Source organism: Meleagris gallopavo, chromosome 9 (genome assembly GCF_905368555.1).
Source record: "Meleagris gallopavo chromosome 9, MGAL_WU_HG_1.1, whole genome shotgun sequence".
NCBI classification, from domain to species: Eukaryota; Metazoa; Chordata; class Aves; order Galliformes; family Phasianidae; genus Meleagris; species Meleagris gallopavo.
Genome location: NC_139412.1, coordinates 8,859,579 through 8,881,089, shown reverse-complemented (window position 1 = coordinate 8,881,089; position 21,511 = coordinate 8,859,579). Strand labels below are relative to the sequence as shown.

The following is a 21,511-nucleotide window of genomic DNA, read 5'->3' as shown; positions in this document are numbered from 1 at the left end:
TTGCCGTTTTCTATGCGGAGCTGCATCCTTCCAAAGGTCGGGCTTGTGAGGTCGGATTGGGTCTTAATGCCACGTTTTGGATGAATTCAGTCGACTTTAGAAGATTCCGAGTTTTTAGTTTTCATTTACATAGATTTTGTTGGTAATCGTGTTTATACAGAACTGAAGTTTAAAGGTAGAAAAATGAGGTGAGCACGTGTGTGCCCATACAGCGCAGCCGGCCGGAGCTCTGCTGCCACCTGGCAGCACCGGTGAGACAGGCCGAGCAGGCTGCTAAGCACGGCTCCCACCTGCGGCTGCAGCTGCACGGGTTCTCTCGTTGTCCTGCTTTCCAATTTCTTCTTATAAACACAGAAGACTGCGAAAGCAGCGGAAAATTGTTTTAAAATATACTGTATATAACCTTTTGGCACCTAGCACAGTACGCAGCTACTGATTGCACAGCCTCTGTTGAACGTGCATCTATCCCAAGTAAGGCTCAGGTCTAAGCAGGGAACGGAGCGGCTTCAGCCTGCTAAGTTCCATGTCGCCTGAAGATGCAGCAAGCGCTGAGCAATACAAAGCTCACTAGGGCAACTTCTTACTTAGTAAGGAGTTACTTACTTACAACTGACACCTGCAAACAGAATCTTGCCACAGAAGTACAAAATCACTCATTGGTGCCTTTTCGGATCCTCGCCATCACAACACGGAACTGCACACACAGGATGCTGCTGAGGGAGGAGGTGCCAGGAGTAACAGCATCCAGGTTTACACACGTGGGTGTTAAGGTGACAAACACACAAACAGAGAACGTCGTGTAGGAAAAGGAGTTAGTTCACCTTTATTTCATTTTGCCATAGTCCCAAACTTGACAGACGTAGAAAAATATCCTTGAGTCTAGTAGACAAAGTTACCAACGCTAAATAGCCCTTTGCTCTCACCGTCTGGGCACTATAGATACATTTGTACAAGCATTACTTCATTTCTTTCTTTTTCAGTGAAAGGATTTCTAACTGGAAACAATAAGCTACAGAGGAGAAGCTGGCTCTAACCGAAGCATGCACACAGGGGTATCTTTCAAAATAGAACAAAATCAAAATTAAGAAGAAAAAAAATCTCATCATACACTTTGAGGAGAAAACAATTTAGGACAATTTTAGGAAAAAAATAATTAACCGAAGACATTTCAAAGCAAATTCCGTAAACTATCTGTGGATAAGTTAAAATATCTATGGCACAACTTTCACAAAAAAATTAAGGCAAAGACCAACATTTTATATAAAAATAGCTGAGCAGGCTTCTGAGGAAGGAAATGAGCATCTCTGTTAATACAGAACTATAAATACCCTTAAATATACAGAACAACAACATGAAAAAATCAATATAAATGCATGGAATATTTCACTAGGCGTCCATCTCTCAAATAAGCCAAGATCAAACGTCCTGGACTACAGTAGAGGTACCTCAGGTCAAGATTTATAGTTTTCTTTGCTACACATACTGATACGAATAACAGAAATGCGATATAAGTACTGACATGTCACAGAGATTCATTGAGCCACTCGGGTTACGAGCCTTGGCAGATTGGCCCAGAAGGAAATCATCCTCGTTTTAAGATTGCTTGCTGTTAGCTAATGAAAACATTGAAGGTATAGATTAACGTTTAAACTTTCCAAAGAAAAATTAAATCAAACTAATAGCTCTTGTGAAATTAAAACAGAAATTATCGTGGCAGAAGATTCACTACCTCTTCATAAATACAGCAGTTCATTTATATGCCAAGATCACTTACAAGTATCACCACTGAGGACTTTTTAACTAATTTCCAATCCTAACCGTTACCAGTTTTGCAGTTGGACTATAATCTGTATTTATACGGATGTACAGAACTATGTAATCAATGCAGTAAAACTTACACAAATGAGCTCAAACGAAGTATTTCTATATGAACTGTAGGTGCTAACATTACCGTGCTGCTTGTGTCTGTGCACACTGTAACTCTGCATACAGCGCGCTCTCAGTAATTCCAGAACTCATACACATGGCACCATTCCCACTAGAGAGCAATATTTTTCCCCACACACAATTCAGCTGACTCTGCCACGATTTCATACGCTGTACTTCACAAAATCTGAGACAATGCAGAAGCTCGTGTTGCCCGAGGTGTGGGAACACCTCCCTTTATTTTATTCACTTGCAGCCCCCAAGGCCCCTGCCGCAGCCCCACGGCTGCCCTGGCACCCCGCACCTCCCTGCCCACACCCACAGCCCCAGGGATCGTTGGTTCCACCGCCTCCGGCACGTCTTTCAGAGACACAGGCAGACGTGGGGGAAATGACTGGGATTTGCTTCTTTTTAAGATTACATTTTGCTACCCAAAGATGTCTGCGTTTACATGGGAGCTGTAACTTGCCCCTGACTCATTTTAATGTCACTTGCTTACAAACAAATCAAAATTGTTCCTATAGGTTTTTATACATATGGTTATTAAAAAAAATAAATAGAAAATGAAGAAATACCAGAAACTAAAATATGAGAGCGTTCTTTCAAGATGTTGTACCTCAGAAAAAGTAAAATCCTATCCCTTTTCATCACATTGCTGAGACTCACTATCCGACCGATCCCTCTGATCAATTCACCTATGGTGCATTAAGAAACATCAAGTCAGTCGTTTGGTACCAGACTATTTCTAAGTATAATATTCATTTCTTATAGTAACTGTACCAAAAACTGCAAAAATTTACTGTACCATCCTTGAGCAAAGAAGTATTCACTACCATTAGCATATGCTAATCTTTTTTTCCCCAAATATCACATCTTCATTATTTCCCTGTCCCTAGGTTGGGACAAATACATGAAATAGGACCAGAACAAGAAACAAACTGAATGTTTCACACAACTAAAAAACAGGCACAAAATTGGAAGATGTGTGTTGGAAATAATTTATTGCCTATAAAAGCTTTTTTATTTTATTTTTTAATTCACATTTTCTGTGTGGTTTTAAAGGTGGTGTTACGTTTCAGAGGTAGCGTGTATAAAATGAAATACAGAACTGGAAAAGGTTTACTTCATTCAGTAATACAGTAAAACGTTCACCATAATCAAAGCTCTGACCTGAAACCATTTTCCTCACAGAGACATTCTTAAGCATCTTTTATTGAGAATGAATGTTTTTTTGTCTACAAACAACACCCACCACCACTATCCCGAGCTTCTGATTCTGCCCCTTTTACATCTGCTGTCTTCTGACCACCGTGTCAGCCACCACCTTACAAACACTCCTTAGCCAAGAGTAGAACACTATTCTACCACTGAAAGAGCTTCGTGGTACCACTTGTTTGGTTTTGCTCGTAACTTTTAATACTTGTCCAATGTGCTAGAATATTAATTACACCATAAAACAGCTTTCCTTAATAATCTCCTCTTTGGCCAGGCATCTGACAACTGATCAACTTATTAAGAGTTAGGATGATTTGGGGCAGAAAAGGCGGAGTCCTGAAGTGAAGGCTGAACATCAGGCAGCTGCCAGTCCCCCAATGCGTAAAGCAGCCTCGTAGTTCCCAGCTGATCTGAAGGATCTGGGCAGCAGGACTGGAGGTAGTAAATTAAGCTTTTGGTTGCAACGTTACAAATTGCTCATTCTTCATGGTTCAGATATTCTGTGTGCTATTCCATTTATGCATATTATCTTTGTTTTCTGTCACCATCCTGAGACCAACAGTCAGCTATGACTACAGTACCTCTGGAAAAGTTAGTGCTGTGCATTATCATCTTCAACATCACTAACAGAGCAGTGCTATAGAGACCCCAAATCAGTTAGCTGATGAATTCTGAGCAGTAATTCCTACTATAAAGATGCTCATGATACGGTTGATTTGTCCTGTCATTTCAACTCTGTATCGACAACAGTAGATATTGCTGCCTCTGTTTGGTGAGCAGACCTGATGAGCTGCTTCCCGAGTTTAGAAGATGAAGTTACAAGTTAATACATTCCTTTTCTCTTCCTCAGAGACTGCAAAGTCCATGATCTGCCTGTCATTTTCAGACTTTTTATTGCCTTAGCAAAAAAGAAATACTTGGAAAGATTAAAGTGCAGTGTTGCTTCAAGAACTAAGTACTGAAGAAAATTGACACTTGTATAGTACATCTGTTCACGTACTTTTAAATCTGCCAAAATTTACCTATTAGAATATTTACTATTACTCACTCCTGCCAGATCTAAAGACTTGACAGAAGCATCATCTGCAGGGAAATGAAAAGAGGCATAGCTTCAGGAAACAGCTTTCTGAAGTATAAGCAAGCTTGCTAGCATCAAAGAATTTCAGTGCTCCCTAAGGAAGGAGAGCGTCCTGTTTCTAAGTGCCTGTTCTGAACTACCTTCTTCCACTTTGCTTTCTTCAGAATGACATACTTAATCATTCATATTCCTACAGATGCATTAGGAATAAAGAACACCTGCAAAGTCATCTTCCATGGACAAAGCAAATGAGAGCCTTAGCAGAAAGACGACGAGAACATCAATACATGGCACATCTGCTGTTGTCACTATCAGTGAGATAGTAAAGGAAGGCTTATTTCTTTCATCATGACACAACACAATATTAGCTTTCTCTGTCATGTACAGCCTATACAAATGTGTGTTCTGTGGTCATCCACTGATCAGAGGTGGTAAACACAAACCAAACCCTAAGCAAGTCCTGGGCCCAGACAGCTATCACCTATAATTTTCCATCTTCTAAAGCACCTTCAGAACAGAAATGAGTATCCTGGTGACTCTGTACTAGAATTTGATGCTTGTCAGCACAACTGCTAAGACAAAGTTGGCCAGGAAAATGGATGGCAACAATGCCAAACTCCCTTACACTGTTCTAAGGCCCAGTTAGATGTAGGATATCTGGATTTGGACATAATTTGAACAGAACATTTGTGTAGAAAGTTGTCTGTCAGGGACACAGGCAAAGAAAAAAAAAAACCCTAAATCACAAAGCCATAAAGCATGCGTGCTGCTAGTCTGATCTGCAAGACTTAGATACGTACTGTGTGTAATTCTCAGGGATCGTTATGTTTTACGTTACAGAACCTCCGAGCAAGTGTGCAGCTTCCCAACCACTGTACTGCAAAACTATTCTTGCTACAATATTAAAAAACAAAAAAAAAGCAGTGGTAATATATCATTAAGATTTTTGTTTTACCTATGACAGGAAATATACACTGATACTGAAAAAAAAACAAAACCTGAACAAGCAGCTGTATGGTATTATCCCTCATATTCCATTTTGTTATAGAGGAATATCATTTACACACCTTCTTTCTGAATTGCTGTAATATTGCCAAATGTTTCAGGGTATGAAAACAGGTCTACTGCACTATGTTTTGTCTTGTCACCATCCAGAAGAAGGGGACTAAAGAACAACATGCCCAGAGGCACAATGTGGGTGCTGACTGCAGCCAGAGTTCTAGCTGTACTTCCTTAACAGCAGTTCCAGTCCCTTCAGCAAAGGGACTTGCATAAGTGCTTGAATCTGACAGTAGTTCATTCAAAAGTAATTCCTTCAATTTGTTTGGCACATCAAATAAAAGCAAGACAGAGCAAATCTGAGACATTATCAATTAAAATTTTCTTGTAGAAAAGTGGATAATTTAACTGACTGTGAAATCAATTCTATCCTGCCCTTTGCATTAGAAATTCAAGCAAAAGCAGCAGGAAAATAGGGTCCAAATAGTGGTAAATAACTTTTTTTTTTTTTTTTAATTTTAGCAAAGCTCACAGAGATTTCATTGTCAGTGGCACAAATTTCCTATCTAGAGAGAACAGTATCAGAGAGTATTGTTAACTCAGTACAGAAAACCCTTTATAAAAGATTTTTTTCCAGAGTGAGCAGAACTACAGTTGAACTCCTTCTTACATTTAAAGGCTAGTGCTGTGAACTTTGCTAACAAACCTAAAATACTTTTAAACCGGTGGTCAATTCATCAGGCACATGAAATAATGCTCCTCCTTTGAGTAAGGATATCAGCATTCACCTCCGAGCCAGGGTGTGATACTTCAGTGGAGGCAGTGAGCGTGTGAGCAACCCACAGCTTACACACTGCTTACACAGTGCCTTCTCTCTCTTTCTCACTCTTGGGATACTATTACTGAGTTAATATCTTAACTCAAGTGCAGGCCTAACAGCTTCCTTTTGTGGGGTTACTGTGTAAGAGGTTTTTTGAGGACTAAATACTAACTGAATTATATGGTAGTCAGAATTTCAGAACTGTGAAACCTTTCTTTTTAAACCTTTATGCAACTGGCACTTAACAATATTGTTAAAAGTCCCTCATGCCCAAGTACAACACAGAAAAAAAAAAGATGGCAGAACAGAGCTCAGCACAGATCTTAAGAATACAAAATCTGCAGGAGTGATTAGGGAGGACCAGATGGAGAAAACCTGAAATCATTAGTGAGTTAATCCCAGTATTAAAGAAAAAAACGCTCTGGGTCATCTCCTACATGCCACCACTCCTGAATTTTCTGAGCCTCACCTAGGACCTAGACTGAAATCAATGGGATTACTTACTGCACTGCATGAACAGGGGCTCACCAGACTGTATTATTACTCAGCGTAAAATTGAAAGACCGGGTTTTTTAACAACTGTGAAAGTAGGTTTTGAAAATGCTTGTTGAGGAACATACAGATTAGAAGATACAGAGCATTAATAACATGGGCACACACTTACAAACCCTATTAAATTCATCTGAATGTGTCTGCACATCCATTTATTCAGATGAGGAAAGGGATTCAATGCAACCAACAGCTGGGAAAGCAGAAACTCATTTCAGCCACTGCCTGCAATCAAGCTCACAGTTTAAAAATGGTAACTATGACATGGTAGTGCCAAAAAACTTGTCAGACAAGGCTACTTCAAAACCAGGTCACATGTAGAAAGTCTGTAATGCTCAATTCTAAACACTTAAATGCCTTCCAGGGCATAACAGATTTAAGAGAGCATCTTGATAAAAGGGAGTAAGGTTTGTTAAAAGTATATAAGTGGTACTTAAAACAATGAACAGAACTTCAGCACTACACCTCAACAAATAAAAAAGGATAACTACATTCATAGAATCATAAACCCACGTGTAAACCTGTCTAACCCATTGCTGTTGTGAGAGTACCAGAAAAAGTCACACAGTGCAGCTACAAGGATTCCCACGTGATCTCATGGGCGGATTGCTTACAGACAGATTCTGTACATCAACAGTTTAGTGATTATTTGAATTATTCAGTTAGCCTTTTAAAGTGTTTTCAACTGTTTTGGTCACAAAATGTTAACATTAAACAATCTGAAGTCATGTGATGAAACACACTTTAGTTTAATTTCAGATTTGCAAAGAGTTCAAGCACAACTCAAAAAAGCTCATTATTCTATTTGGATTCTCAATTTTTAGTTGTCCTACCTGAGTCAAAATGAGGAAAAAATTAAAACCAGGAATAGTGAGCAAGCAACTCTGAAAAACTGGCTGTTTGTGTAACAGGACATTTGTTTTCCACTCTTGGATCCCTGCTCAAAAAGTCTTTGCTACAGAGCAAGTCTTATTCTGGAAAGTCAGAAGTTATCCTAACAAGGCCAAACTGCTAAAAGTGAAACACTCCCTCACACAGTTCTTTCATTTAGCAAAAACAACACTCAAAATTTCTTGACATTGCAAACTGCAGCCACTATGCACTACAGGCATTCTTCAGGGAGGTCTACTTCACCTTGGGCTTTCCTTTTTGGGTTGAAGAACACTGTATAGCAAAATGCTGTTCTCTTGAAACCTACACATTATGTGAGGTTTCTTTCTGTCAATTAGAAATAATAAAAAAAAATGAAGTAAAATCACAAACTGTCTGAGGCATTTTTCTCCGATAAAGACGACAAGCTGAATGAGGTATCATCAGGCTCTGGTGAAGTGTGATTGAAATCCATTTCTTCTAGTTCAGGAGGTAAGTCCGAGAGCAGTGCCTATAATTAAAAGAAGTATTACAATGCAGTATTAGGTTTATCTTTTGTATCAGCAATTAAATGTAATTTAAACACATTAAAAATCAAAAAGAATACAACAAAACAACAACACTTTGTCGAGCTTTTTGGTCAGTTTTCACATTGGATAGACTGAAAACAAACAGAACTCCCACAGATTGGTACTGATAGATATTGAGAAGAAAAACATTGACCAAGATGATGCAACTTACACCAACAGTCCCACAGGGTCTTTCAGTTATTCTGGAAGCAACTCAAAACATTCCTCCCCAGACTGGATGAGATCAAATGACCTATATCCATTTCTTTTATTTGGTCACTGAACATGCAAAAGCTTCACTATATCTACAGTTGTGCTACACAGACAATGTGCATTAGAAAGAACCAGATGCTGCACACAGGATCATTACAGTTACATTATTTACCTCTAAAGACTCGAGTTCACTTTTTTTAAAGCTTAGTTCTCATGGTTTTATGAAAAAATTTTGAAAAAACTAGAAGCCAAAATTTGTCAAGTTTTTTTCTTGCAAGTTATAGTTCCTATTTTTACACCTGAAAGACTGCAGACTCTAAAGGTGAAAGGAAAAAAGAGAGGCAACAAAATCTGTCCAAAAAAAACCCAGACACAAGACTTGATTTCCCAAGGAAATGCTATGCATTAAATGCAGTGCTGTAAAACTGAAGCCTGGCTTTTTTTCCTATGTCCACCTTGGACCTCACAACAGACAAATCCAACTTGCTCAGTGCTTTTGCACTGCTTGCCCTTTGGTGAAAGTAACACTTTTTAAATGTCATTGCTCATCTAAATTGTGAGATCTTTTATTTAACTTTCAACTTTTCTTTGCAAGATGTTCTGCACATTGCTGTCCCTAATCATTATTTGAGCTTCTGGGCTCTACAGAATAAAAATAAGGAGATGACAGAGCACAACACGATATGTACCCCCACTGTTAAAATCTACTTTGACACTCACCTGCTGCTGTTCCTTATCATCTGATTTAATAGCAAGTATCAAACTCCGTGTAAACGTCTGCAGTTCAAAATACTTCTGTTTGTGATTCTCCAACTCATTTTCAATGAATCTGACTTCTTCATTCTGAGGGGGAAAATTGCATACAGTTTTGCAAGCAATAAGTTGTACTGCATCACTTTAATACATACTGGTACTTCAAACTTTTTTTGTGTAAATAAATAAAACAGCATGTTGTGATCCCTGCCATAGTCAGTACTAAGTCAAAAAACTCTACAATTGCAGAATTCTTGAAGGTGGCACGTAGATGTTGGATACAAACAGGTTCCTGATGACCACCAGGAGCATTGCTCTAAACCTACAAACACGTGCCATCTGTTTTCTCATTTTCCTCCAAAAGAGGACTGGAATGGCCAAATAGGTTCCACACAGACAGGGCATTTCAAAATTCCTATCATTAAAGAATTAATGACTTAAGCCTAAGTACATAAACTTAAAGGAAGCACTTCCAGTTTAAAATAAAGAAAAATGGAGCCTAGGTCTCTTTCCAAGAGATGATCTTGAAAAGGCAGGTTGCTCCATGTCATGGGTCAGCAACTCAGTTCCATTACTACAGCAGGAGGTCTGACACTAAGGCCAGGGAAACTAACTTGAGAATTTGTCGAAGTTACCAACATTAAAACATAGCGTCCTTCCGACAGCCAAATTTGCCACGTGTTGCAGAGCAGAAGCTTATCAACCCCCCAGGATCTCTGAGGTTAATGAATAAATAAGAATGTATTTATAAGAATAGAGAAATATTAGTAATCTATACAGTGAATAAAGAGACATTTCATAGAGTCATAGAACTGTCAGAGTATGAAGGTTTTTCAAGCTTTGTATAAATGTATGTCACTGTACCTGCAAATCACTTCTGTAATACAGAAATAACACCTTGATTAAAAATTTAGACTGATACGTACTTCAGTTCATTTCAAGTAGCTCTTCTCCCTTAAACTTACCAACTGATTGGTATGTAAGACCCAAACACTAAATCTATCTACTGATCAACTAAAATTAATCTTCTCTAGTTATTCACCCTTGGAAAGATCACGTAACCAAATTCGCAGTTCACTTTTAAGAAACAAAATCATTGTGCATTATTGCAAAAGATATATGCATAGTGGCACTAAATGCACACCCTGTGTAAGATATTAATGATAAAAATACCCATTAAAATTATTACTGTATAGAATTAATATTATACATGATACACACAAAGCAAGCATGTAGGTTCATAGAGACTTCATGGCAAGTGCTGCGTTTACCAGGGGATATCAGAGACAAGAAAATGGAAGATAACAATTTAATACAGACAACTCTGAGTAAATTCTAAGCTGAAGTTTTATGAAGATTGTTCCATGGCAAAACTGTGTTCTCACACACTGTACATCCTGTTGCACAAGACCTCACCTGTAATCCACAGTCTATCTTTCCTGTAAGCCTAAATCCCTGCTATAGAGTACATAACTGGCAGAAAGAAGGAGAAAAGGGAAAAACTTCCACTGAATGCCTTAAGAAGTACATGCAAATGTGTTATGGTAATCTAGACATGAGATTCTAGTATGAAGCCATTTTATATAGGTCTCATGTTCCAATAAAATAATTAAGAGTTTTTGGACAGAAGGTCAGATAATGTAGCAGAATTTTCCCTTTTGAAAATAAATGAAAGAGAGAATTTAAAAAAAAGAAAAAGTACCACCCTTATTAGGCAGCCACATGACTAATTAGGTTGGCAGCGGTGCACATAAAACATTCCTTGCTGGCTGGTTTTGATGGCAGCAAATAGTTACATAAGCAAACTTCTATTTGGGGGCTTACATAAGAAAATCAGCTTTATGTATTTCTTCTAGATGGAAACTTACAAGATGCTTATGTAGCAGTGGATTTTGGCCAGCCAAAGAAGGAATTCAGATTTATGCACAAAAGACATAGCCAGAAAGACTAATCACTAATGTCAAACAACAAAGCAACAAACAAGACTCTGTAGGGCATGCTGTCACAACAAGCCTTTCAGTTTGATGACAGGTGACATTATGAAAAGGTCATTCCCTATCCATATTCATTCTGTACTGCCCTTACCAGGAAAACACTGCTTGAGGGAGTAATTTTTGTTCCAAACAGATGATCTATTCATTATTTTGGTAACTGATTATCATTAGAAGAGCATACCTGTTTCTAACTAAAAAAAATTAGCTACTTACATAAAAATGCGCTCAGTACACAATGAAGAGCCGTGGCAACTTGTATGAGAGCTGTAACAAATATTACCTTTGCCATTTGGGAGAAGACAGCAGCTGTCAGATATCCAACTGATTTTCCTCCAACCCACAACTACCACTTACAGACAAGTTCTGTGCTACATTGTTAGAATGATTTATTTCTCAGTTCCTCCATTTTATTAGAAGAGTTCAGCTGTTACATCCCTTTCCAGAGCTGGCAGAGCTGCATTTTAAATCACGCTGTAGCACTCCAAAGAACAATTCTGGCACAGAACGATGAAGTTTTGTTTTAGATACTACGTAAATTTGTCTTGGGACACGTGGTGGGAGCTGCAGATGGCTACAGCTAGAGTAACACAGCTCCTCTGTAGAAGTGAAACTTTTCCTGCTTCCCTCTGCACTGAAATATGGGTAAACTTTAAGTGAGATGAGGAGATGTGACTGAAGGGATGACATGTGGCACCGTGACTTCCTGGTAAGAGCAGAGGAGTTCCAGGCTCTCACCTGCTTTGCTGAATTCCTCACAGACTTGTCAGAACGTTCTGTGAAGGACTATCCTGCTTAACATTTCATAGTCTGAATTACTCACCTTGTAATCCAAAAGAGAACTCATTTGATCCACTTCAGAATTACTTATCATATCGCTTTCTTCATCATCTATAATTTCTATTTTCTGAAACAGAAGTAAATGGTTCATCCCAAATATGCAAATGTGTACATCAGATAAACAATCCTATCTCAGAATGACATGATATTGGCAAGATAGGGTGAGGGAAAGAGGACCTGGTGCTTGCTTGTGAACAATTTGGAAGTGTGGAGCACCCATTAGATGGCAATCATGCACCTCAGCCACAGGATCCAGGAGGAAACCAAATTGAAACTATGCTCAAGAGCTGCTGCCGTGGTGACTCAGGCTGTTTACATGTCACCGTGCTTTTGGCATTAAATCTCACACGTCATCTCATTACAGCCTGCAAAAGCCTGCATTTTATTCCATAAGCTGCTCATTGAAGACTTCCTAGAGAGCAAAGATTATCGCAGTTTATTCCTCTGGAACAAAAAAGACATTACAGCAAGTGACAAGCAAGCCCAAACTGACCTACTTCTTGCCTAAGGAACTGAGGAGGTCCTTTGGCCTGCTTTGGTCATAGTGCAAGTCAAATGCTCTAAAATGCATATGAAGACAGCTCTAATTTCATACACATTGACGTTTTCCCCTTAAATCATAATAATTCCTGGATTTTTTTTATATTGAGTTTCATAAGACATCTAAAGTTAAATGTTTAAGGTCAACTTTAATGCTGCTTAAGACTTAGAAATACCATATAATCATATCACAAATTTTAACTACATTAACTTTCACGCAGTGTTTTTCTTCCCAACAGAAAGCCCACTTACATGAGAAAAAAAATCAACTCAAAACATAAATTCTGTACTTTTTCCTACAGAAATTACATATCTTTAGTAAACCTATGTTTTTTTTAATTCCCATCTAAATCAGATCTCAATCAGCTAGAATGATTTTGAATTAGACAGTGATAAGAGACTGACACTTCTACCCAAGAACTCAGGAGGATAACTCGATAAAACCAGAAATTTCTCTCTACTTTTGAGAGGGAAGCAGTGGTGAGATAAGAAGAGGATGTTTTGGCTGTATTGTTTGGTTGGTTTTACTATTTTTCACTATTTTGGCAGTTGAAAGCGTATAACAGAGACTGCATATGATAGGTCAAAGTGGTTTTATTCCACTATTTAGTACGCTCTGTGATACAGCGTAGGCAACAACTCACACTGACACAATAGATTCTAATGGTTAGTTCTCAAGCTGTTATATTAGAGGAAGCTTCTTCACTACAGCTTGTGTGTGTGCCTTCTTCCCTCCTCCTACAGAGCAGCCATTGGGAGCTTCCTCCCCCGTGAGCTACCCGTAAGGACTGGCTATCGCTCTCACTACCCCACAAGCATGTGTCACAGGAGGGAGGGGAAACCACATTTTCTGTCCCTCAGTGTCTGATAACCCAGCTGAAGTGATAGCACTTCAAGGGCTTAATGTCACAAAGATCTGCTGCTGCATCATACACTGAGCAACACTGTGATCTACAGATTTTGGGAGTTAGAAAAAATTATTTTTGAGGAAAAAATTTCTAAATAAATGTCAGTCATTCACTGACTTTCTTATAGTTATATATTTGAAGATAGCAGGGGAAGGCATAGATCCGAATTTCAAATAAGAAAAAGTGTTATGCAAAGTCTGAGTGCAACTGCAACAGCACACATTTTAAGAACTGCTACAGTGCTAACAAAACAGAGCATGAAAAAAAAAAGTCATATTTGCCTCCCCTCTTTCTCCCTTATGAAATTATACAATGCTAGAGTTTAGGTGGAGAACTGAGGCTCTTGGACATTCCCTTTGCAAACCTTTTACCTTTGTCATTTTATATTCTGCATCTCCATGGCAAACACATCAGCTTGAGTGATTATATCTAAGGTCACAGCAGGCTGCTATGGTAAACAGAAAGGAAAAAGGAGCTGCCTCTATTGAGACAAGCCGCAGAACATACAGCCTGGGATTTTTTTTTTATTCAAAAGCTGACCATATACTAACAAAAGAAATAAAAAAGAAATAAAATGTTCTCCTCTCTACATATACACACCTGTAGAGGAAAAAGAATCTCCTGTTCATCAGCCCATTTCAGCTTTTGTGTGATTAACATAAAAACAAATGTAAAATCAGAGCTGTAGCCTCTGGCTGCCATGGCTGTAACTAGGACCTGTTCATTCTCCAGATAACTTTTTAAGATAAAAATCACCCTACCACTTGGGGTCTTCTCTCTTCTTCCTCCTCTCCTTTCTTCTAATCTGAGAGAAGGCAGGCTAAACAAAGGGACATATTGCATTATTTGCCATGACCCCTCCCTCTGTCTTTCCTTCCTTGTCTCAATGCAATCAATTAAGAAAAGCAAGAACAACTGTGTTTGACTTAAAGTGAATGCAAGTGAGAAAACAATGATCATCTAAATAATGTCCTACTGAGATTAAGGGAATGGACTGATCTCACAGACTGAGGGCTAGGTACAAAGAGGAAGCACTAACAATACCTGACTTCCTTAAAGCTACCGAAATTTTTCAATTTTTTTCTAATTCTTACTGTTTTAATATAGTAGATACTAACAGAGCACTACCCAAACATTGCACCTTGCACTACAGGAAAAGACCACTGGACTGTTACAGTATGGAACAATGTCCAGTATTCAGTTTCTACTGAATGTCTCCTTTGGTACTTTTAATACAGTTTTTTTCAGCACTCAAACAATATGAAAAGACACTCCCAGAACTCAACTGAAGTTTTTACCTAGTGAAAAACATGGTGTCGGATAGCAACGTCAACATTAGACACTAAGGAAGACATATCAGAGGAAAAGGACAGGTGTACATACCACATTATCAGCAGATACTGGATTCCGCTCATCATCTTTCTGATGAATTTCTTCATTTTGAAGAGCTTCACTTGTTTCTTCTGCAAAAATAAATAAGTCTTTCAGATTTCATTCAAATTTTATGCTTAAGGAATATTAGTTGTCCCTATCACTAAATACGTCACATCTACTACATACAAAAAATGAAAATCATTATCAGAAGCTAAGCAAGACATTGTACCATAAGCATCTCAGGCCAAAGTCATGCCAATTGCTAGTTAAAAAGACAGAAAAAATATCAGTTACTCTCTTGCCACGTACCAAAACGTTCCTAGTTTTAGGTTCAGGTTGGAATATTCAAAGATGATGAAGTGTTTCACACGTCAGAGATGCCCAGAACTTTTTTTTAAGGAATTAATACATGAAAAATCCAGCATGCCCTGTAATTATAGGGTACATATCAGAATCCTCCTACTTGCAGGCACTGGCTACTTTTGAACAGAACAGTGATCAAGTAGATTATTTCCTTCTTGTATGGCAAACTGTTTATGTCTAATAGATATAGGCTTGGCCTGCTCTGTACAAGCGAAGTACATGTCTGAAAACAGAGCAAGTCTTATCCTTAGATCTCAGCCAAGATGATTCCATTAGCCCTGACTACTGCTAGAGAAAGATAAGATATTCTCATTCCTGTGATTAAATACGTTTCTCAGATTTACTTTAATTCTCCACATTTAATACAAAGACCTGAAGGAAGCAGTTTAGAGAAACAGCAAATAAGAAACAGAGCCAAGAATGCTCTGGTAAGAAACCTAAGTGAGGGCATTAACGGTGAGGCCAACGCTGATGGAAACACGTGGCATCACGTGCGTGCAGCCCAGCGCCTGCAGCACGAGAGAGGGGCAGAAGGGCAGCAGTGGGACAAGGTGTATCTCCTCCAAGACACAGAGCAGTAATAGGATTTAACAACAGGATTTAAATGGAGACTACCAACGCTCGCAAAGAAAGGGTAGTATCCAGGCCAGGCCATAGTGAGACAGTTATTGTTTTCTGCCAGTAAATTTCTCTAAACTGAACAAATGTTAAATTGATTTGAAACAACGCAAAATAATCTGCCACTGGCTGCACTTCAGAGGAAAATTGCTGCTAAAACAAAAGTGAGTGGTTCCAAACAGGAAAAGCATGAGGCGGGGAACGACCACCACCCACCTCGTGCTGCTCACAGGGACCCCAGCAGCCCAGAGCTCCCCTTGCTCTGCAGCCTGCAGCCACCACTTCCTCATTCCACCAGTGAATCCAACTCCCTGCAGCACTTTAAATCTTTAAATGTTCATTCTCAGCTAACGTAAACTGGCATAGTTCAGTGACCTCCACATTGCATTCATTTAACAAACTAACTTTAAAAAAGGCAAGGCATTAGGTGAATCATAGTGCTTAATTTTGGAGAGTATAGCCTTCTTTTTTCTTTTTTAATATTTACACGGTACTTTTTAAAAGCTAATGCCAACACTTGCACTCTAATTAGGCAATTTAAAATATCCTAAGAGTTATGGGGGTTTTTTTTTGGTTTGTTTTGTTGTTAATTAGGACTGAGAGTTATACTAAAACAATCACATCTGTGGTTGAGCAGCGTACATGATAGTCGGTGTGGCTATTTTCAGGAAGTTCCTAGTAATCTGAGCAGTGAAACCTACTGGCATCAACTGTAGAAGTCAGCAGAAACAAGTCTTGTGGTAGAATGAAAGAGAGACTCCTGGGTGCTATGCAAACCCCACAGATTTCTGGTACCTCCTTACACTTTGACTATACTCATCTACTCAAAGTCCTACACTGCTGCAAGAAAGCTTCATTCAATACACGCAGTGTTATTTTTCGCTTTAAACTGCAAAAAACTCAGATTCTTCCCCCATCACCACTTTCTTTCAAATAGATCTGACTAAATCAGTGCCTTCCACACCTCAGGCAAATCAAGGACTCTGATTCTGCATTTCACTTTCAGTCATTTGACCCATTTCTTAATCATCTTATTCTCTTTATAGTAGGTTATGACAAAGCTATCTCAAATTCATTCCCAGCAGTTCTCTATTTCTCTAGTTCTTTCCTTTAAATTGTTCAGACAAAATGACAAGATCAAGTCTGGCATATGAAACTGAAATACTGCATGCTTGATCAGACTTTCTTTCAGCTTAGACAACAAAAGTTTTATTGATCTCTTCTAATCAGAAGCACTGGGAGCAATTAGTCGAGGCTGCAAAGCTGGTGAAAGGAGCAGAGTGGTAATTCGTGCCCTTGGCCCAGAGCATGAGTGTACAGGAGGGGAAGGCAGAGGTTTGTCCCATGTGCTCAGATGGTTCTGTAAGGTGCAGTAAAAGGGAATTAAGTTCAAGACTCTTATCACTCCAAAGAATGGAATTCACTGTGAACAAACGTGCACCCTGTAGATGCAGTTCTAAGGCTTCCTGAACAGTCCCCAGTTACTGACTTTGATTCTTACTGCAGATCTGTATCTGCCTGTCAAAGCACATACACACACCTGAAGCAGCTTAATGGCACAAGTTCTGCCGCGCTCTGACACACTCTGAAGCTCTTTTAGTTCAAGACAGAGTTTGAGCTAATTCATTTTCTGAACTTATCATTTTGAGTTTATTGTGGAAACCGTAACTGCATAGTTCTGGTCACCTCAAAGCTAGCAGCTTCACACGCATCAGTGCTTGTTTAGCCAAGAAGTGTTGATGTGACCCTAACAGAATTGATGTTCAAGTTGGCTGAGCAGAACTGGTAAGTTACCAGAGAGCACTTGTAAAACTCAGCTTCCTGGGGAAAGGAGGCTGATCCACTTGTGCTGTCTGTTCATCTCTCAGTTGCACGAGCAAACTGTGAACTTGTTAATTAACTTCTGAGGAATCTCTCAGAAAAAGAATCTTACGATTGCAAGTTTCTGAAAACTTTGTGATAAAAACACAGGCAGCATTCGCAGAGAGGTAAGAGACCAAGCAGTACTGGTCTATAGAAAACAACACTCTTTCAGACATTCCTGAATGTGTACAACAAAGCATGCACACAGTACAAAATTAAAAACACATGCACAGTGGTAACTGCGTTTTCAAGTACCTTGTGAGCTTCCTTCAGACAAGCAGATTGATACTTCATCATTCCTATCATTATCATCCCCCACTTCAGTAGCAGTTTCCTCTCCTGGATTAAGTGCTGATTTAGAAACAAATTCAGATTGATCAGAGAAATCAGCAGGACCTCCTCTAGGGGGTGGGACCTCAATCCCCATTAAACGGTACTTCCGTCTTCGATTCCCAATCCATGTCTTGCAAGAGAAATAAACATGAATTATAGCAGAAACTGTAACAAAAGCAACAGACCCACAATCAAGTGAAATCTCACTATAGTAGTCAAATCTGTCAGTACAGAGGAACCTGGGGCACAGATCAGTCTGATACTGATGGTAACAGTAATAGTTACCAGAAGAAATTTTTGTTTGCTCATCCATTTGCGTGTGCACATACACTGCAGAGTTTTAAGAAGCTCATCTGAACCTGGTGCAGTGGTCCTGAAGACAAAAGTATTTCAAGAAGACACTATTAAAAGATGTGCACAAAACTTCATACTGCCAATCTCTGTATGCCAAGAAAGGAACAAAGGGAGACTAAGCAAGGGTGTCAGACTGCCTGTTATCCAGGAGACCATTTCTGCTGCTTTCAGTGGAAACAGCTTCACTTTTGAGAAAGTGAACTGAAGAGCTTGAAGACATTCTCTCTCCACAGAGAAAAGAACAATTCCTTTAAGCCTCCAAAAAAGTGCAACTTCATTTTTTCTTAATTCAGATTCACTCAGGAAAATAAGCAAGTAAATAGCCAAAGTAATGTTCACTATTGAAAACAATTTGGTACCATACAGATACACCAATCCAACAGAGATCTTCTTAAGAGTTTCAAATAAAGGCTCTTATCTCTTCTGTTTTGGTAGCATTTCATCTTTTAAGTACAATCATTTTATGTTTCATTAAATAAAAAGTTGTCATGCCTTTTCCTTGTATTTTTCATACACTTTTCAAGAGTTTGATTGCTGTCATCCTCTTTTCCTTTGACGTCAGGTTTTAAGAGAGAGATGGAAAAAGAGCAGTCTGAAGGCTGAAAGGAGCAGTCACAATTGTCATGCCCATTAAGATGGGAAAGGACAGCTCTAATCATATTTTTGTGCTGACTGCAAAGACAGTCAGACTATTTTCTGAAGAATGGAAGCACTGAGTGAAGAAGAGACCTGTGGTTTTAGAGTGATGATACATCTGGTAATTGTATTTACAGTGGCAACTATATTCAGATGTTTTACCAAACTTCCCCACCTCAGGAACAGACGATGCAGAATGACTCTCAGCAAACAGGGTATCTACACTAAGAATGTACTTCCTAAAGCAATCCTTCCTCAAACGCATGGACTATCAAACTGAAAGGACCCAGAATTCTTTACAGTACCCCTTGCCCTCTATCACATCTCAATCCAGCTTCAATGCAGCCTTGGAAAATAAATTTTATTTTTGAATGTTTTCTTCTGTATGTTTAAAATTACTTTTTCCTATCAATATTGAAAAATACTTTCCCTGTATCTCTAGAATGTCTTTTTTGCATCTTAATCACAATATAAATGATAATACTTCTCATTCATCTAAGATATCCCTAAAAACATGCAGGGCTTATTCAAAACCTCACTCAAATCTAAACAGAATGTCAAACTGTTTGGAGTGCTACTCCTACTCCTGATCAATAAGACTCTTACCTGAGGGCTTTTTTCTATATATAGACTACAGAAAGAGCAAGAGAACGCTTCCTAACATGGTCATTCATTATGTAATATGTGAAATCTATTTCAAGCTTCCTCATGAAATTTTTAAAAGCTTTCATCTGTCCTATTTTTGCTTCTGCTACAAGATAGGGGAAGGCTTTGGATTTCTTACCCGCACTATTTCACAGTCAACATTTAATTCTGCAGCAACAGCTTCGATTTTCTCTCTGCAGACTGAGCCCAGGCTGGTCATGCCATTGTCCCAGTATTTCTTTAGGGTCGCTAAGTCTCGGTCACTAAATTGGGTGCGGTCCTGTAACTGTAAGATAAAAGAAAATAGAATACTGTTAGATTAAAAATCCTTATCCTGTTCATTGAATTTCCAGAGGTCTTGCATACAGTAGGATGTATGTTACACTGCCTCTGTGGCTTTTCTTCTAACTCACCTTAAGAATTTTTTTTTAAGTTCAGTTACTTATCCAGGCCAGTACAGCGTTCCCTGGGATTTGCTTGAAAGGCAGTGGCAGTGCTAAAGTGAGTTTAAAGCACTTTAGCTTTGTTCCAAACTCCACCTGATTTTTAAATTTGTTTTATCTTACTCTAAAAGACCTTACTGAAAATAACTTTTTCCACTTGTGCTGTTTACTCTCTCCACCCAATTTATGGAAATTATTCCTTAAGGCTTTTCAAGTTTCTCACCCTCCCCCACCTAAAGTTCTTTTATCTTACTGCAAACTACAATACATGCATAATTCAAAGGATTCTGAGTTCCTAAAGGGAATACTTTAATGTTTATTTGTTGAGCTTTAGAGTTTAAACTGCTTCTACAGTTTATTTGCAAGTTCTCTAACTCCGTGTATATTTATCAAAATAGGTGATAGTAGATTACTGATAATAAGCAGTGAAACTGAGAAACAAAGCCTACACTTCCTGCTAATTCTTCCTACCATTTTTATGGGCTTCAGGCTGCCAATAGGACCTTAAAGCTTTATCAATAACTTTTAGCCCAGAATTTTAACTAACATTTCCGGTTTCTTTCTATCAGCCCATGTTTGTCATCTCTCCAGTGATTAGGAGCATACAAACCCGACTATAAAGTGCATTAGTAAGTAGTCATCGCACGTGCCAAATTTGTCATCATTTCCACAGCTGAATTTTGAGAGAAAGAATCATGGTCTTACACCTGAAATCCAGGTTTGCCCATTTGAAAACTGTTTGAAGTTAGAATGAAATAAGTGCATTAAAACGCAGAATGCTGGAAACGCCTGAGCCTCCTTAATGCACTGGTAAAAAGGATGTCAAAGCGTGGCTGCGGCTTCACCCAGCCAAGTACAGAACACCAGAAGCTGTTCCCATCTTGCCATCCAGCCTCTGACACGCCAGGCAGGAGCCCAGCAGCAGCCGGAGCTGCGGCCATCCTGAGCCCAGTGCCTGAGCCCAGCAGTGCTCAGGTGCACTCCCAGATGGCTGCTGCAGCCTGCCTTCAGCTGGGAGACCACTTGGAGCACCTCAGCGCTGCTCTAGAGCAGTAAGTGGACTTCACCTGGAAAGCACACTGCTGAACTGAACTAAACCCCTCATGCGCACTCCTAAGCAGATGCTGGTTATCCTGAGCTGACCTACACTCTGACTACTTACAAGCTACCTTTCAAGGATGACGTGATCATTTCCCAAATCACTGTGACAATATCTCAGAGTGGTTGGCAAAGCAGACTGCAGCTTCTAAAAAGGGCTGCATGAATTCTCTCGTTCTGCATGGAACGGTCAGGGAGAGGCAGCCTAGCACTGAGAAAAGGGAAGGTAGGAAGGAATGTGATAGCAATGCTCACTACGAAAGGAGAAACAAGTCACTCTGGCCTCCCCCACTCTCTGTCATGGGCTGGCAGCTTAAGGCAACTTTATCTTCTGAAGCATATGAGTGTTTATTAAAAAAGTAAAAAGAATTTCTTCCTAACATCTAACCTAAATTTCCCCTCTTTTAAAAGTTGCTCAGCTTTTGCACACTAAGTACACGGATTTCATTTTTCCATGCTTGGGAATAAGATGACAACATGTATTTTTGCTTTTTGGTTGCTCTTGCAGCTGCT

At 39.1% G+C, this 21,511-nt stretch overlaps 1 protein-coding gene across 5 annotated transcripts in view; it reads right to left on the bottom strand.

The window, feature by feature from the left end:
- Positions 1 to 798: 798 nt before the first annotated feature.
- Positions 799 to 21,511, bottom strand: part of HDX (highly divergent homeobox) — a 39,683-nt gene continuing 18,970 nt past the window's right edge. For 2 of the 5 annotated variants that reach the window (XM_085230543.1, XM_085230544.1), the window contains 6 exons: positions 19,597 to 19,743; positions 17,745 to 17,952; positions 14,655 to 14,734; positions 11,807 to 11,890; positions 8,960 to 9,082; positions 799 to 7,968 (listed from right to left, as the gene is read on the bottom strand). In XM_085230543.1, coding sequence (XP_085086669.1) covers positions 7,843 to 7,968; positions 8,960 to 9,082; positions 11,807 to 11,890; positions 14,655 to 14,734; positions 17,745 to 17,952; positions 19,597 to 19,743 — 768 coding nt within the window. In that variant the 3' untranslated portion in view covers positions 799 to 7,842. The other 3 variants (XM_085230546.1, XR_014884958.1, XM_085230545.1) reach the window with 3 other exon arrangements.